The sequence below is a fragment of the Podarcis pityusensis genome, assembly GCF_964106645.2.
Source record: "Podarcis pityusensis genome assembly, chromosome: 2".
NCBI lineage: Eukaryota > Metazoa > Chordata > Lepidosauria > Squamata > Lacertidae > Podarcis > Podarcis pityusensis.
The window spans coordinates 71366108-71383604 of record NC_138029.1 but is presented as its reverse complement, the minus strand read 5'-3'; the positions used below and the strand labels follow the sequence as shown (position 1 = coordinate 71383604).

The following is a 17497-nucleotide window of genomic DNA, read 5'->3' as shown; positions in this document are numbered from 1 at the left end:
GAGAACTTGTGACAATTCGAAACTAAACCTTAAACTTTGGATTCTAGTTTTAAAGTTAGCTGTAAGCCTGCCTCACATACACCTACCCCCAACTTCCAGTGTGTCTGCAGGTATTGTTTTCTGAGTATCTGTCATGTACACATTCCTATAAAGTTGTGTATATATGAAATGTTGGTGGATAAACATCATGAGCACTACCTTGTGCTTCTCTTGTCAATCTTTTGGGAATGCACCAGTAAAACTGATCCTGGAGTTGGTCAGTTTGGGCAAGTTAGGTGCAACATTTATTTATAGTAAGTGGATGGGGCTTGTTCATCACTGTCAAGTAAGAAATGGCTAGAACAGAGACATTTTAAAAGCAGTATATTTTGACATCTTACAATGCACCTCTTTTTAAGAAGGTTTTTTGTGTGTGTGTATACGGTATACATGCATGCGAGCACACATACACATACTGTATGAGAATTGCATTTTGGATTGTGTTCCCTTTGCATTGGAGCTATGAGTACAAATATGAACTATAAAAGATGAGCCCTTAACCTAAGTTCCTGGCAACTGGATATGATGGCAGAACATCACAAATCCAACTAAATTTATCTATTTTTAAATTCCTAAAATCTCTCTGTATTTAGTTAGGACTTCATTAGATATTTGTTAATGGCAGATTGTTTTGCAGTTCTTTAATAAGAAACTTCAAAATAGCTAAAGTAAAGCAGATTGTGAAATTAGATTAGGAGAAGTGGTGGTAGTGGCAGTACAGTGATTGACTATTGATATCAAGTGACAGTGAAAACTTGTTGGTGGCAATAGGAGGGTCTGGCTTTGTTTTGTGTAGTATTTATAGAGCTGCATCATTAAGCCTCTCTAAAATGATAACATGGTTTTGTTAAATACTAGGTAGGTTCAGAATAAGAACTCACTCATCCACAACTTGATTGTGGAGGATAAAGAGGCCAGCCTAGCATAACTAAGACTTGGGTGGGCCTGATCTCACCCATCTCTCTGACCAGTTACTTGGTGTAACAGCAGGTCAGACTTGAGTGCTGGGGATAGAGGTACAGTGGTACCTTGATTCTCAAACTTAATCCATTCCGGAAGTCAGTTCCAAAACGGAAGCGTTTCAAAACCAAGGCATGCTTTCCCATACAAAGTAATGCAAAATAGATTAATCCGTTCCAGACTTTTAAAAACAACCCCTAAAACAACAATTTAACTATCTCACGAAACCATTGAGCCATAAAATGAAAGCAGTAATCAATGTACTGTAATATAAAATAAATAAGACAGTATTGTAGATGATAAAAATAAAAATTAGTTTTTTCCTCTTACTGCACTGACGATAGTCATTGTTTGAATGGGGGGCTTTTATCCATTTTCGCAGTCACAAAATCAATCAGTAGCTGAACTGGGTTCTACACAGTCACAAAAACAAATCAATCAAAAAAGTCTCAGAAACAAAAACACAAAATAAATAGCAAAAAAAAGAGAGCACCAAACTTAATCCATTCCAGAAGTCCGTTTTATTTCCGAAATGTTCGAAAACCAAGGTGTAGCTTCTGATTGGTGCAGGTTCCCCAGAAACACTTCCGAAAAGCATTAGAAAACTGGAACACTTACTTCCGGGGTTTTGGCGTTTGAGAACCAAGGTGTTTGAGAACCAAGGTACCACTTTATTGACATAGTTTTTAGAATTTCAGTGCAGCTCACTAGTACACCTCTTGCCCTCAAGGCAGAATGAGAATGTCTTTACCTGATGTTGGGCCATAGAGACAGATTAGGGGTGCTGCTGGTATACCGTCCACCCTGTTTCCCAACAGCCTTGATGGCTGTGGTCGTTGTGAAAATACAGTGGTGCCTCGCAAGACGAAAAGAATCCGTTCTGGGAGTCTCTTCGTCTAGCGGTTTTTTCGTCTTGCGAAGCAAGCCCATTGACGGATTAGCGGATTAGCGCTATTAGCGGCTTTTAGCGGCTTTTAGCAGCTTATCAGCTTATCGGATAAGCAGATAAGCGGCTTAGCGACTTAGAAAAAGAGGGGGAAAAGGGAAAAAAAAACCCAGGAACTCGCAAGACATTTTCGTCTTGCGAAGCAAGCCCATAGCAGATTCGTTTTGCGAGGCACCTCCAAAACGGAAAACTCTTTCGTCTAGCGAGTTTTCCGTCTTGCGAGGCATTCGTCTTGCGGGGCACCACTGTAGTATTGAAGGAACCCAGGATGATTGTCCTGGGTAACCTTCAGTGTGTGTGCCGAGGCTCTCAGGGCCAGTTTTTGAGTTCATGGTCTCTGTGGTAACCATGCATCTATCTAAGACGTGGTAGAACATAGCTTGGATCTTGTCTTTGCTTCAAGTGGTGAAAGTGGTAGTGTCTGTCTCTTTCTGTGGAGTAGGGGGTGGGTGGGACAGTCATCATGGTCAGACCACTTTCTGGTAAAGTTTGGAATTGTGTCACCTACATCCCCCTGCAGGGGTGGAGGGCCATAGAGATTAATAGAATACAGTGGATTCCTTAATGTTATGCAGGAGTTTCTGGTGGATAGGGTAAGTGAACCTGTCAAGGCCTTGGTCTCACTATAGAATGTCAAGATGAGATGGGCCACTGACACAAATCCTCCCAAGTGCTCTCTTAAGTGCTGCGGAGTCCATTCAGTAGCCTGGTGCTTTGGGAGCTGCAAATGATGAAACAGGCTGCATTACACTGGAGTACAGGTGGTGGAAGTCTTGTTGAAAAGCAAACAAAATACTTTTTTTCTCTTAAAAATTCTTTTTAAGAGAGGTTTTACCTCTACAAGAGGTAAAACCTCACTTAAAAAGAATTTAGCATCTCGGTTCTAGTCTACCTAAAATGTTTGCTTGATTCCCCCCCCCCTTTTAAAAAATATTTTTAATTGAGTTTTCCATGTATACTTCTTCTAACAATATATCTTTAACAATTTTTCGTATTTCCACCTTCCTCCCCTGGACTTCCCTCCTACTCCCGTTTTGTTTTATTTCCATATTGTTCACCCTGCGTATTGTTTCCCCAAAATTTTCCCAATACATATAGTCTTATTTTTTGTTGTATACAGTTGTGATTGTTTACTCAAACCCTGCCAATGAGTCCATTTCTTTATGTTGCCTCTTCATATATGTTGTAAATGGTTCCCATTCTCTTTTAAAGTCTTTGCTGTCCTTTTCATGTAATGTTTCTATTAATTTTGCCAGTTCTGCATATTCCGTAAGTTTTCCTTGCCATTGTTCTTTCGTTGGTATTTCTTCTGTCTTCCAAGTTTGTGCTAATATGATTCTTGCCACTGTTGTTGTGTACATAAATAATTCCCCCCTCCCCACCTTTTTTTTTACATCTTGGTCTAAAATTCCTAGGAGGAATGCTTCTGGTTTCTTAACAAAAGTCTTTTTAAACATTTTTAAAAATGCATTATATATTATTTCCCAATCATTTCTAATCTTTTTGCATTCCCACCACATATGATAGAATGTTCCATCTTTTTCTTTACATTTCCAACAAGTTTTTGATCCCTTTTTATACATTTTGACCACTTTCTCTGGTGTTATATACCATCTATACATCATTTTCATATAATTCTCTTTCAATAAGATACAATCTATAAATTTTAGGTTTACCTTCCACATCTTTTCCCAGTCTTCAAATTGTATATTATGACCTAAATCCTGAGCCCACTTTATTTGTGCTGACTTTACAATTTCATCTAACATTTCCCCATAAAGTTTGAAACTGTATAACTAAAACCTTTCTTATTGTCTTCCTTAAACTATTCATTTAATTGTCTATGATGTAACCAGCTTTGTAAAAAGATCTTCAATTCCTCATATCCTTTCAGCCTTAACCCTTTTTCCGCCTCTATTAATAATTCCCTATATGTCGGCCAATTTCCTCCCTTACTAAGTGGCTTTCATGCTAATGCTTCCACCGGCAAGAGCCACCATGGGGTTTTTGGTTCTAGAAAGTCTTTATATTTATTCCAAACTTTTATAAGTGTTTTTCTTATTATATGATTATGAAAACCTTTATGTTTTTTATCTTTCCCATACCATAAATATGAATGCCAACCAAATCTATTATCATGTCCTTCCAAGTCCAGTATTTCATCTCTTTTTAATTTAATCCAGTCCCGAATCCACGTGATGCAAGCTGCTTCGTAGTATAATTTCAAGTCTGGAAGGGAGAAGCCTCCTCTATCTTTTGTATCTATAAGTATTTTATATTTTATTCTAGGCTTTTTCCCATTCCAGGCAAACTTAGAAATATATTTTTGCCAGTTTCTGAAGCAGACAAGATTGCTTATTCCCCCCCCCTTCTTTACATGCTTCATTAATTATGGCAGCTCCAAGGCAGTGCATGTTTGTGTAAAATGAATTCTAGATACAGTCCCTGATAGCAGTGAAGCTGGCAAAGACTCCTGACTGAGCCCCTGGCAAGACTCTGACAGTTAGCATACTGAGTTAGATGGATCAATGGAGGCTTCCTGACTAATGATGCTTAGACTTAAAAGAATGGATTTGAACAACATTTTGAACTGAAGCATTTGAAGTTCTTCAAATGTAAAGTGAACTTTTAAGGTTTATTAACAAATGTGATTAATATATTACACTCTCCCTTGTTTTGTATCTGCATTGCTCTTATACATTTGGAAGTTGATAATGGCTTGTCGATGTAGCTCAGTTCCAGCATTATGCAAATTATACTTTGTACTAATCCCATTTTAGAACCCAAATCATGATTTTGAGCTTTCAAGCATATATGCAGATGATGTTAGAGCTTTCATACTTGGTCTACTCAGCATTCCTATCTCTTGATACTGTGATCTTCTGGGTTGGAGTCATGGCCATAACCATGGTTTGTCAACTTGAGTCATCATACCCAACTCTAGTTAGGACAAAGCACAATTTGAAAACACGTTTCAAAACAGGATTGTCTTAATTCTCATTTGCTAGCCTACCACAAACCATGGTTTGTCATTTCAGCTATTAGTGGCCTCATTCGCATGTATCTACCCATAGGTTACAAACATCTTCTGAGGTCCTGTTGGGTGTCCCACTACTTAAGGATGGTGTGCAGTAATGCAAGGGTGGACCTTTTTCATGGCAACACCCAGATTACTAAAGCTTAGTTTAGTGTTACATGTCCAAATCTTAGGGTCATGTGGTCCCCTCCATTTTCCTCCAGTGTAGTCACAAGAGAATCAGCTTTCAGCTTAATAATAATAATAATAATAATAATAATAATTTATTTATACCCTGTCCATCTGGCTGAGTTTCCCCAGCCACTCTAGGCGGCTTCCAATCAAGTGTTAAAAACAATACAGCATTAAATATTAAAAACTTCCCTAAACAGGGCTGCCTTCAGATGTCTTTTAAAGATAAGGTAGCTGCTTATTTCCCTCACATCTGAAGGGAGGGCGTTCCACAGAGCGGGCGCCACTACCGAGAAGGCCCTCTGTCTGGTTTCCTGTAATCTCACTTCTCACAATGAGGGAACCGCCAGAAGGCCCTCGGCGCTGGATCTCAGTGTCCGGGCTGAACGATGGAGGTGGAGACGCTCCTTCAGCTAATAATAGTTACTCATTATGTCTAAACCCAGACAAGCTGTTTACCGTTTACCATTAGAGACTCAAATTTCAAATTGTGGTTCATGATCCTGTCTATTTCCTGAAAACATCGTTAATAGTAAGCACAGCTTGGATACAAGAAGTAATCTTGGTTAGCTGAAAAACGAAGCAAAAGTTTCCTCACAGCCATGCCCGAGGATGTGAGGGGATTGGGATGCAGTACACAAAGACACTAAATTAGTGTAACACTAACTTAGGGTAATGTTGCCCCTGTTTGGTGGAATAGCATTCCTGTTGAGATATGGCAGGCAGCCACTATCTGCACTTTCCTGCAAAAATTGAATATGTTTTTGTTCCTGTGATAAACTCGCACCAATGCATTCTAAACCCTTATACAGTGGTACCTCGCAAGACAAAAAACTCGCTAGACGAAAGGGTTTTTTGTTTTTTGAGCTGCTTCGCAAGACGATTTTCCCTATGGGCTTGCTTTGCAAGACGGAAATGTCTTGCAAGTTTGTTTCCTTTTTCTTAACACCGTTAATACAGTTGCGACTTGACTTCGAGGAGCAACTCATAGAACGCGGTGTGGTAGCCTTTTTTGAGGTTTTTAAAGACTTTGGTGATTTTTGAAGCTTTTCCAAAACTTTCCCGACACCGTGCTTCGCAAGACGAAAAAAATCGCAAGACGACAAAACTCGCGGAACGAATTAATTTCGTCTTGCGAGGCACCACTGTATATGTAGCAATTAAAATGTAGGTGCCTGTAATATTTCTACTTGGAGGGCTTGAAGCTTCAGAATGTGCATGATGTAGACCTGGAAAATGGCACTGAGCAAAGATTACCTCTGTTCCTTAAGGCAACTGTGGTGATCAAAAATGAATCCCTCCACCCCACAGTTTTTAAGTGAGAGGGAAAAGTTAGGTGAGCTGATCACCAATCTCCAGAATCTCATCTGTTTTGGAACCTGAATTGTTCTATTATGTTTGCCTTTTTTCCTTTTTCAGTTGTGCTATTTTTGACACCGCATTGCAAATATCGGAAATCAGTTTTTTTCAGTAGCTGGGAGCTAACAAAGAATTTCCAGTATTAATCTATTAGCTGAATTGCTCTCCAGGTGTATTGCATACATACTTTAACCAGTTATTAGAGGATTAGTTAATGTGGTACTGGTAGATGCGTTGGAGGCATTCATAAGTGGCAGGAGGATGTAAAGTTTGAGTCCAAGCATTTATAAGAACATGGTGGTCTAGCAGTGTTGCTGCCTGGAATCAGCAATTCTTGGGAAAGTTGCTTCTCCTACTGAATGTTCAGTTGACAGATTGTAATAAAGGTGATCTGCAAATCAATCTGGCAAAACTACATCAACATGCGTCACTTGTGCTGAATTCCCCCAGGCTAAACTAAAAGGGGCATTCAGCACTCAGTGCAGACACTTACTATTTTTTCCCCTTAGGTCCCATGATGCTCCGCCCCAACTAGGCTCCTGCTCCGATGTAAAGCCCCAGCATGTGCCATGATGGTGATATCACATCACCCAGGATCCTGCTGGAGCATGGAGCCAGCCTACAAGGGGTCAGGTAAGTGTCTATCATTGCACAAATATGCAAAGTTTTTGTTGGGTTTTTCCTTCCCAGGGGAAGCATCTTGGGATATGAGGCTGGAGAGATTTTATATGTTTGAGTGCCTTTGTTATCTTAGCCTGGATAATGGAGGCATTCAGCATATATGTATAAAATTGATGAAACTTTGCCAAAATGATTTGCAGGTCACACTTAACTTACTGACATCAACTGTCAGAATATTCTCATGCCAGTCACTTTACCCTGGTTTCCTGCCCACCTTACCTTGCATAGTTTCTCTACCCTTGTTTGCTTGGAACTGGTAAAAGACTGAATGGTTATGGAGATTTTGAACGTAGTATCTGAAGTACAAGATTTATTGTATTATTCTTTCTGATAATGGGTTTTGGATGGGTGGTGGAATACAACTGTAAATTAAGATAAAATCTGACCCTAGAAATGTTCCTTCCTTCGAGATTATACAGCCTGAAGCAAAATAGTTTTGAGTGATTCTGTTCTTTGCTTTAGAGCAGGGTTGGGTAACATTTTGGGACCTAAGGGACACATTCACTCCTAGCCTACCCGCTGAGAGTCATATAGCAGCAGTAGGCATGGTCACTCCCACACACTCACATATACACACTCACCCAGGGTTTACATAGGCAGGCAGCTCCCCTCTTTAGTTGATCCATGCAGATTAGATGAGGAGGAAGGGTTATCACCCATTCTCCACTCTTCAAATAACTGATCTGATGACTGAGGAAGGGATCATTTGTAGCCACATTTGGATGCTGGGCTATGCTGTCTACTTTGGCTATTTTTTTCCCTTTTTGCAACTGTGGCCAAAATTGGTTGGTCTTGGAGGGTCTAGAAAAATTTTTAAGGCCAGTGTCTGAATCTAACTTAATTGAAGCATAATTCAGATTAATCTAAATTAACATTGTTAAAGAAGTCAGAAAAATAAGTCAGGGCTAAATCTAGAATGAACTTTTTGTAATTTGGGTCTTGAGTAAAAAAAGAAAGAAAAACAATATGTAAAGAACAAAGTACAGTAGCAACTTTGCACATTAAGCTAACCAATAATACCCATTGAAGCTATATTTTCATATCAATAATATTCTATTTAGGGTTATTGTGGAGGTTGTTAATAATAGTGGGCAGTTGCAATGTTTATGTACTTAGATGTACAGTTGGTTGGTTGGTTTGTTTTACTTACGCAGTATCAATAGGATTTGAAAAATCTGGATGAATTCACAGACACCAAACGTTGAGGTACAGCAAGAGGAATACCTCCCTATATTCATGCATACAGATTGTTTGTTTACTTTCAGTGTGAGAGGCAAAAGGCTTTTTGTTTTGTAACCTTGGTAGGTACAATTCCTCAGTTTTGCCACTCAGAGAAGTGGTGAGGAATCACTACAAGGCACCATTCTGAGTAGGGCTGGGCTACTACTGCATGCATGGTGGAAGTGCTAGTAGATGGGAAGACTTTCATATTCATGGGAGGTGTTCAGAGAAGATACAAGTTGCAAGTGTTGCAATAATGAGGATGCTTGGTCTGCTGCTGTTTATTGGAGCTGTGCCTGAGGGAACAGTACTCCACTTCTTCACTTTCTTTGTCCCAGATGAGTTTCACAGGTCTTTTCCTTTTTCCCTATGGGTCCTGTACTCTCTTTCTCATTCTTTTGACCCCCTCCTCCCGATCTTTATGCACCCTTCAATCACCTGGTTCTCCTTGACTCCTAAAAAAAATCCTGGTTCCTAGCAAACTGATTTATTCTTCCAGTACTATGTCATACAGCATTAAATTTTTCATGGCTCTAGTTGTTTGTTTAACGGGTGTTTGTGAATGCCTGTGGGTACAAGTTACTGTCTTGGGTTAACATCATAGGACTGATCGCTAGATCTTTTTACATTGCATGTCTGCAGGCAGGGCCCTCATTACCTGGTAACTTTTGACACTTTCTGAATACAACCGTATCTAATTGTTCAAGTAAAGGGAGAAGGAAATGGTTTATTCAGTCATGAGCTTAGAATCAGCTCCTATTTTAAGAACTGTGGTGTAGAATATGACTCTTCCAAGTGTGAATGCTTAAGACTGGCATGACACTCTTACCAGTTCTGAAAGGACTGAACTTTGCTCACTATTCTTCTCTCTTTTGTGCAGATATGAAGTTTGTAAGTCAACGGAAGATGGTGCTGAATGCATCACTCTTTCAGTTTACTTCAGAGAAAAGAAAGCAAGACAATCCAGTGCTGCTCCAGGGACTATTCTCTATGGGCAACCACTACTCATAGCTATACCCAAACACAAGCTTACTCTAGATCACTTGTACAATGTTATATTGGAGCGGATTAGGTGAGTACAGGACCTCTGTGGCATATAAGTTTACTCATTTCTAAGTGCAGTCATCTTCGTTTCTCCAATTACTCTACAATAGGATTGTTATTAGATGTTACTAGTTTGTGTGTGCCTAATTGTTATTGTTCTGCATCCACTGGTAGCTTTATCAGTATATGAGTTTGAAACTGCAAGTACTTCCATAGTTGTAGAATTTTCTGACAAATGTCTTGTATTAACTTGGTTGGTTGAAACTCTTCCTTTATATGAACCCAAAAAGAATCTAAGATCAAAGACCAACTTTTGGTTACTAGCAGCTATCAACCAGATACCTCTGAAAACTCAGAAGCGGCACAAGAAAGTCCTGGCCCTTATCTGTGTATTGCTTCAGTGTACACAAGTTGCAATAAGCTTCCATGAATTTCTCTTTGCTAAAAAAACTCCATCCCAAATCTAAACTGGTAGTCATCACACAATGCATGCTTAACTTAAAGAACTGAACTAAATTAGTTTGTTTATCTTGATGTTACCATATTTGTGAAAATGTTGATTATATTACAGCATTCTATATCCTAAGAGAAAACTCCTATGGTAATAACATAAACAATGAATCAGTGAAACATTGTAGGGGTTTGTGGTTATCATTTATGCTTTCATATCTCATATCTCAGTTTGCTTATTTCATATTTTCTTTTACATATCTTACCAATTTTCAAGGAAATTCAAGGGATTTAAGGATCGTTTATTTTATATGTGTATGATAATCATAGTGGGCGAGGAAATATTTCTGTACTTTCAATCTGGCTGCTTTCCTGATGAGATAGATACCCAACTCCCATCAACCCCAGTCAACATTGCGAACAGTTAGGAATGGTAGGAGTTGTAATCATCAACATCTAGAGGAGATTTTGCACTAATTGTTCTTTTCTCCTAATGTACCTGCCTTTCCAATAATGGGTCACTCGTGTCAGTGTTTAATGAAAAAAATAATTTATGTGTTTCAGTCGCTATGTAAAAGTTTCCTTAAAAGAAGAATGTTCTGAAGGATGTCCAGATAGTGAGAATTGCAATGGCTCCAGTAGTGTGTCTGAAGGTAAATTATCCTAAGATGGGTATTATTTAGCTAAATCTCTGTTGTCTAAAGTAGTAGACATGACTCCTCAATAGTATTATACATCCTGTAGTACACGGGTGTCAAACACAAGGCCCGTGGGCCAAATCCGGCCCGCCAGACCTCGTCATGTGGCCCGTGTAGCCGCCGCCGGCCGCCAGCCTTCACCTTTTATTCTCGCTTTTTTTTTTTTTTTGACACAAGAAAGCCGCCTCTTCAGCTCATGCGTGGCAGCCTACAAGCCAGAGAATGTCTGCCCTCTAGCTGCGCTTTAAAGTGTGCCATACTAGTGGAGTGTTGCCAACGTTACTGAGAGCAAGGGGTAGTTTCGAGGGGGACCCCGTGGTGGCAAGTCTGGGCAATGGCTGAAGGCGGGAAATGGAGAGGGGCGGGAATGGGGGTACCTTTTGCGTCTTTTGCCTCCTGCTCCCCCTTCGGCTCCATGGCAGGTGTACGTCAGTTGCTAAGCAACCGAATGAAAGGCGCGCCAAGATCCCTGGGAAGTTGAGTTCAAAACCTGCTTCGGCTAGGAGCGCCTGCGCAGCAGCAGCAGCATAGTAAGAAGTAACGTCGATGAGCAGCTTGCTCGTTTTTCTCCCCTTTCCCCTCCGATTACTCTAATATAATAATATATGCTGCTGTGCACAATGGAGACAAAGCTACAAATATTTAAGGAATTCCAGGGGGAAGGAAATATTTATTTACTTTAGTCATTGCCACTTGCAAATGTATATAATGGGTAACATCGGTTTCTCTCCGTGCGTGTGAAATCGGGGAGTCCTATTGAGTTCAATGGGCTGCCTCCCAAGTGTGCCCGCTTCATTTAAAATAATGAGGATCGCGCCTTTAATAACTGCATTAACCGGGCAAAAGGGTTTTCCTTCCTGAAGGGGGGGGGAGCCTTCCTTGCTAACTTTTAATTGTTACAATGCCTGCCAACATTTTTCTGGTAGGTTTTCTGTGTGCCGAGCAGAAAATCTGCCGGTGTGGCTACAGCGAGGGAAAAAGACGGCACCTGTTGAATTTCCTCTGCGGAGATCTTCCAGGAGGAGCAGGGAAATATCCCTCTTATGTGGTTGCCAAATGAGTGCCCGTCCACAGCTCTCCATTTTCTAATACCCATTTTGTTTTATTGGTGGGACGACCACATTGCTCCAGAGGAGCTAATATCTGCCCGATCCTATATACAATTAGGTTCCCTAAAATCTACATAGGATCGAACTGTTGCAACGCAATATATGCCTGCTTAGACCGGCCCTTTGAGGGTGACCAAACTGCTGATGCGGCCCCCGATGAATTTGAGTTTGACACCCCCGCTGTAGTAGTATACAACCTTCTGTGCTTTAGAAATATTCTTCAAATAACACTATTAAGTATATTGCATGTTGTGATAACTTGCAAAGTTGGGTACAGACTCCTCCCTGGTCCTCTCTGATTTAGCTGCATTCCTTTCAAAGCTGCTGTTGCAATCATTTGCTCATTAGTTTTTCAGACAAAGGACATTATAAATGCTATGGTGGAACAACAAAAGTGAAAAACAATCTTTAAAATATGTTTCAGGTGATGTTGAAGAAATGGAACATCAGAATGGAGAGGAAGACAGTAAGGAGAAAATATCAGAAACAGATGCCTGCAAATCAGAGGACTGCATCCAGGATGACCTGGAAAAGGAAGGCCTGCATCACAGAAGGCATCTCTTTAGCTTCAGTCTTGTGAACTCTTATGGAACATCAGAAATAAACTCCCTTAATGCAGATGGGAAAATCCTCAAGTTGAGTTGTAGGTATCTCCTCTAATTGTCATCCTAGACACACCTCATCTTTGGCAGATTTACATGATGTTATTGCTTTTCTTCTTTTCTTCTTTTCCAGCCCATGCAACTCTAGCTATTGATTGGGATTCTGACACCCGAAAGTTGCTTTTTGATGAACATGAGGCACAGGTGATTAGCGTTCCCCCACCTTTTAAAGGGCACTGCTGTAGTCTGGCCCCTAATAACTGTTGGCAGGGGGTTAGGCAAGATTATGTGGTTTATTCTGCCTTTGTACTTTGATAAAGGTACTGAAGAAATAGAGCATTGTCATAGAATATTGATAACAGGTCATTATCAGCACCAGCAGAGTGCCATGCACAAGGCTTCTCAAGAGTTGGTGATCAGCTGATGGTTCAGCATTGTGCACACTGCTTACCACTGAGCTTTGCAAACCCCATTTTGGCTGACACAGGTCTTTACCTGTCTCACACTTGACATCATATGTGTGATTACAAAAACGGTATTGTACCATCTTTGTATGAGTAAAGCGTACGGAGGCATTACCAGAGAAGAGGAGGAGGGCAAAGAATCAAGCTGAAATAAAAGTTGTAGACAATTAGTACAGAAGGGTTTAAAGTATTCTCCTGTGTGGTGTGTTAATTTTTAGAAGGTTTAACATGCATCTTACACTTGAGGAAAAAACATAATGTATATTTCTTTTTGGTAGGCATTTGAAAAACACAACAGTATGTTTCAGCCACAGAAGAAGAAAACTACCGTAGCTCTGAAAGATTGCATAGAACTGTTCACTACTATGGAAACACTTGGTGAACATGATCCATGGTAGGTTTGCTGTGTTTTCGCATAGCAATAACATCTCTGGACTGTGTTTAGCAACTGACTAAAGCATGGATATTATCTATGCATTTTGCCCTGTAGGTCATGTAGAAAAGGTAGCTCAGACTGATTTCATTTAGTTACTTTTGAGGTGGCTTGATTTCACATGGTTAAATCATGTGGTAAGAACAGCGCTTGACCCATCCTGGAAAATATTAACTTCTTTGTACTACATGCATATAAGAATTATAACATGCTGTCAGCAGGAAGGCTTATATGATTATGTACAGTTGCATTAATAGCAATAATAGGGTCCAAACCTATAGACTAAGGAAAGCCTGGGCAAAAATACCTGTTTCAGGTAATCACCCTGTGATTATCTGTAGGCTACAGTGTCATGAGTAAAATTTCCCTAGATGATGTAAGTGATCTTACAGGTTTATACAGGCAGCTGCTGTTTCCACAGAACTAATGTACTGCTGGGAAACTTGTGTAGGCCAGCCACATAGGCTACCCCTTCTATCTTTGGACATTGATAACTTTGCCTCAGCACACATACCTCTGTAGACTGGAGGATCCTTCAGCACAAATCTCTTCTGTTCCTCTCCATCTCTGGATGTGGGCCTTGCTTTTAAGCAAAACTTTCCAGCTTGCTATCCTGGCCTATGACTGAACTGAAATGCTGGACTTAACATGAAGCTACATTCTGGTATACTGGCGGATCAGACTACCCACTGGAAGACAAATTGGAAGCAAAAAGTGGCACAGCATTTTCACAGTGCAGTCTAGTTGGGGGCTCCTTGAGAATCCATCTGCCAGTATTTCCTCTTCTCTGATTATTGTTCCTTAGCTCTCTTTGCCACCTCATCAGGATGGACATCCAATTTGCTGGCCTTGACAGGAAGGTAGCTTAAGCTTTTCCTAACTGCTGTCTTGCTGTTATGCCAGAATAGAACTTGATGTTACATCCAGTTTTCCAGCCTGGTCCTTATTCAGGGCATGGTTTCTGTGTCTCCTCAGTATTATTCATTTTTTGTCCCTAAGGTTTTTTATTAAATATATACAAATGTAAATGTTTTCAAAGATTAGAAAGGAGGAAGAATAATAATTATTTTTGTTTACTTTTCTCTTTGGTGTTCTTTCAGGTACTGTCCCAATTGCAAGAAACATCAACAAGCCACTAAGAAATTTGATCTCTGGTCACTTCCACGTATTTTAGTAGTACATTTAAAACGCTTCTCATATAACAGATACTGGAGGGATAAGCTTGACACTGTGGTTGAATTCCCTATCAGGTAGGATTTTTGGTTGCATTGGTGGTCAGAGCAAAAAAGAAATACAAATAATTTGGGTTCACTGAGAACCCAGCTGGGAACTAGAACCTTGGTACACAGGCTGGATTTTAGCCTTCAAAATGTGAGGAGCCAGAAGCATGTCTGTCACAGTTTTCTACCATCCACTTCAGTGGTCAATTAATATTTTACAACAACATAGTGCACTAGAGGTTAAGAGCTAAATAGTTGCACTAGCAGGAGCCAACAGAATGGGGCTTTCCCACTCCACCCCCCCCCCCGCCCGCATGCCTTCCACCAGCTCTGAGTGGTTCCCTAGGACAGTGTGGTAGGAGAGGAGGAAAGGAAATGCTTGCATTAATGGAACTATCGTAGTATGATGTTGAATTTCTCCCTAAGTCTGCTGCACAGTCAGAGCCTTGACATATACATTGGTACCTCGGTTTTTGAACGTAGTTGAACGTTTCGGAACTTGAACACCAAAAACCTGGAAGTTTTCAAACGCGCCTTGGAAGTCGAACAGGAAACGTGGCTTCCATTTTGAGTTTTCTGTATTGAGGCTTCCGCTTTCAGTTTTTGAACGTTTCGGAACTCGAACGGACTTCTGGAACAGATTACGTTCGAGAACCAAGGTACCACTGTATATGCATCCAGGACTTGATTTGGATGTGGGGTATAGTAGAGGCAGAATAGAAAGTCGTAAGTGCCTGGCCCTGATCTTACGCCTGCTGTTTCTGTTCACCAGAAGGTATTGAGGTCTAATATTTTCTCTGTAATTCTGTAGCACTGGAATATATGATAAGTCCAACTCTGAACAACAACTGCTAAGCTACCATATTCGAGCACCTCTCCCAAAAGTTACTTGAGGTTAGGTCACACAGTCAGTTTTGTCTCAATGCACTTTGAGAATGCATTTGTACAGTGCCTCATGCAAACCAGGCTTTCCAGTGTCCACAGATGTTGCAATCATGGAAATCGCCCAGCATTGGCTGCAACTGAAAAAATTGCCACTACATTTGTGGTGTATTGTGGAAATGTCTGTTCCTGCATCTGCAGGGACATTGGGGGAGCACTGTGTGGTTATTGAGGTTGATATTGTGAGCTGGCTTTCCTGCTAAGAGTTAGCAGTGGCAGTGAAGTCAGTTACTGACACTAAATATTGGGATATTTAAAAAAGAAGTGTTGGGTGCTTACAGCACTGTCTGGGGGCTCATGGAAGTCTTTTTATTTGTCTTGAGGTTTCAGTATCACCTTGCACTTGTTGCTGGCTGACCTTTCCCTTGTGACTCTTTCTTGTAGGGATTTGAACATGTCTGAGTTCGTTTGCGACCCGGCAGCAAGCCCATATGTGTATGACCTCATTGCTGTTTCCAATCACTATGGAGGCATGGGTGTTGGTCACTGTGAGTAATTATGTTCTTTCTGGATGTGTAACTGCAGAATTTCAAAATGTTCCCATTAGATAATATGCAAGATAAAAGGAGCTTAGTGGAAGACCTGACAGATTTCAGCGCAGGCCCCCCCCAGGTGTTAGTCAGGCTTGCTGGGTGTGGACTATAGTAGTATTTTAAGAGAAAAACTGAATTGAGTACTCTGTGGGCAGCAAAATGCAGTTGCTCCTTCAGATAAGATGCTCTGGTGGATGGAACTGCAACTGTACAAATTTAAACTCTGGTTTCACAAAACAGGAGCAGGGGTGATCCAGATTTCAGCCCACTAATGTAATGCCAAAGTAGATAGGGCCTAATATGAATGTGTTTCCTAGTACAAGCTATTTGTTGCTTATTCCTACTGGTTGACATCCACTGGTCCAGAACAATGGGTTGATCTCTGCTCCATCAGGTGAGAAGTTGACTCTTTGAAGAAGGGTTTGACTTGGGGCTGGTTTATCAAGCTCCTTCCATTCCCCACTCTGCCTCGTAAAAGGACTAAGAGAAACACTTCAAATGTGGTCTTGACTTTTGAACAATGCCTGTGCATCCCTGATTATGTAAAGGCAGTCACTATTCCCTATGAGTGTGCATTTTGGAGGTGGGGCTTTAAAAAACAACAACCTGTGAGTTGCGTGTGTACCACACAAATGCTCATTGGACCTTTGCTATTAAAAATGTGAAGCTATGCCTTGCCCCAATGCAGTGCTGCTCCTTCTCAGTAACTTTCTCTTTTATTATAACTAGAGTACATGCCTTCTTAAACCAATAGCCTTTGCTCTGCTTCAAATCAAGGCTTTCTTTCTCTGTCCCACTGAACCTCCATCACATTTGTACCACTGGAGGATTGGGACTAGCATCTTTGTAGTTGCTCCTGTTGCACCAAAAATACTTCCTGTGCAAAACATAAAACTATTCAATTAAGTCGTAGAAGAGAATCTACAAGTTACATCTGATTAAACTGTTCAAGGTTTGCCACATATTTGACACAGATAGCAAATCAGAATGTTTTTCTAATCTCAAACTATTAATGGCTCTTCGTGATTTATTCATGCTCCTTTTGGCCATTGTCAGCTAGGCACAAAGTGGCCTTTGATGACTGAGTTTAACACAAAAAAAGCTACTGTTAAATGGAACTGTGGGCTATCAGCACTTGTAAATCTCACTCTGTACCTCTAAACAAGTCCATTATGTCTCTTCTGCTTCCCTGGTAGATACTGCATATGCTAAGAATAAAGTGAATGGCAAATGGTACTACTTTGATGACAGCAGTGTGTCTCCAGCATCCGAAGAGCAAATAGTGGTATGTATTTGAAGTCAACTGAGTATACCTTGATGTACTCTGTAACTTTAAGAATTACAGGGGCGTTGCTGAGTACTTAAATTGAGGCTCAGACCAACAATACACATTTTCATCGCTGCATAGTTCTATCCATGAAGATGTGGTTGACAGGGATTTCATTGGCACTTCACTTTTCAGTGTGCCTGGCTGCTGTGTAAGCAGTGTGTTTAAAAACCTTTTTTTAAAAAAGGGCATGAGATCTGAGATTCAGCCTCCCCCCCGAATACTCCCTAACAATGTTTATGCAGCTGCTAAATCAGCACA

General features: G+C 40.6%; 1 protein-coding gene across 2 annotated transcripts in view; it reads left to right on the top strand.

Annotated features, from left to right (window-relative positions):
* Nucleotides 1-17497, top strand: part of USP4 (ubiquitin specific peptidase 4) — a 37881-nt gene that overhangs the window by 17783 nt on the left and 2601 nt on the right. For both annotated transcript variants that reach the window (XM_080993470.1, XM_080993469.1), the window contains 8 exons: nt 9295-9486; nt 10473-10561; nt 12140-12358; nt 12451-12521; nt 13060-13175; nt 14315-14464; nt 15761-15864; nt 17106-17194. In XM_080993470.1, the coding sequence (XP_080849596.1) occupies nt 9295-9486; nt 10473-10561; nt 12140-12358; nt 12451-12521; nt 13060-13175; nt 14315-14464; nt 15761-15864; nt 17106-17194 (1030 nt within the window). The remainder of the gene's footprint in view (nt 1-9294; nt 9487-10472; nt 10562-12139; nt 12359-12450; nt 12522-13059; nt 13176-14314; nt 14465-15760; nt 15865-17105; nt 17195-17497) is intronic.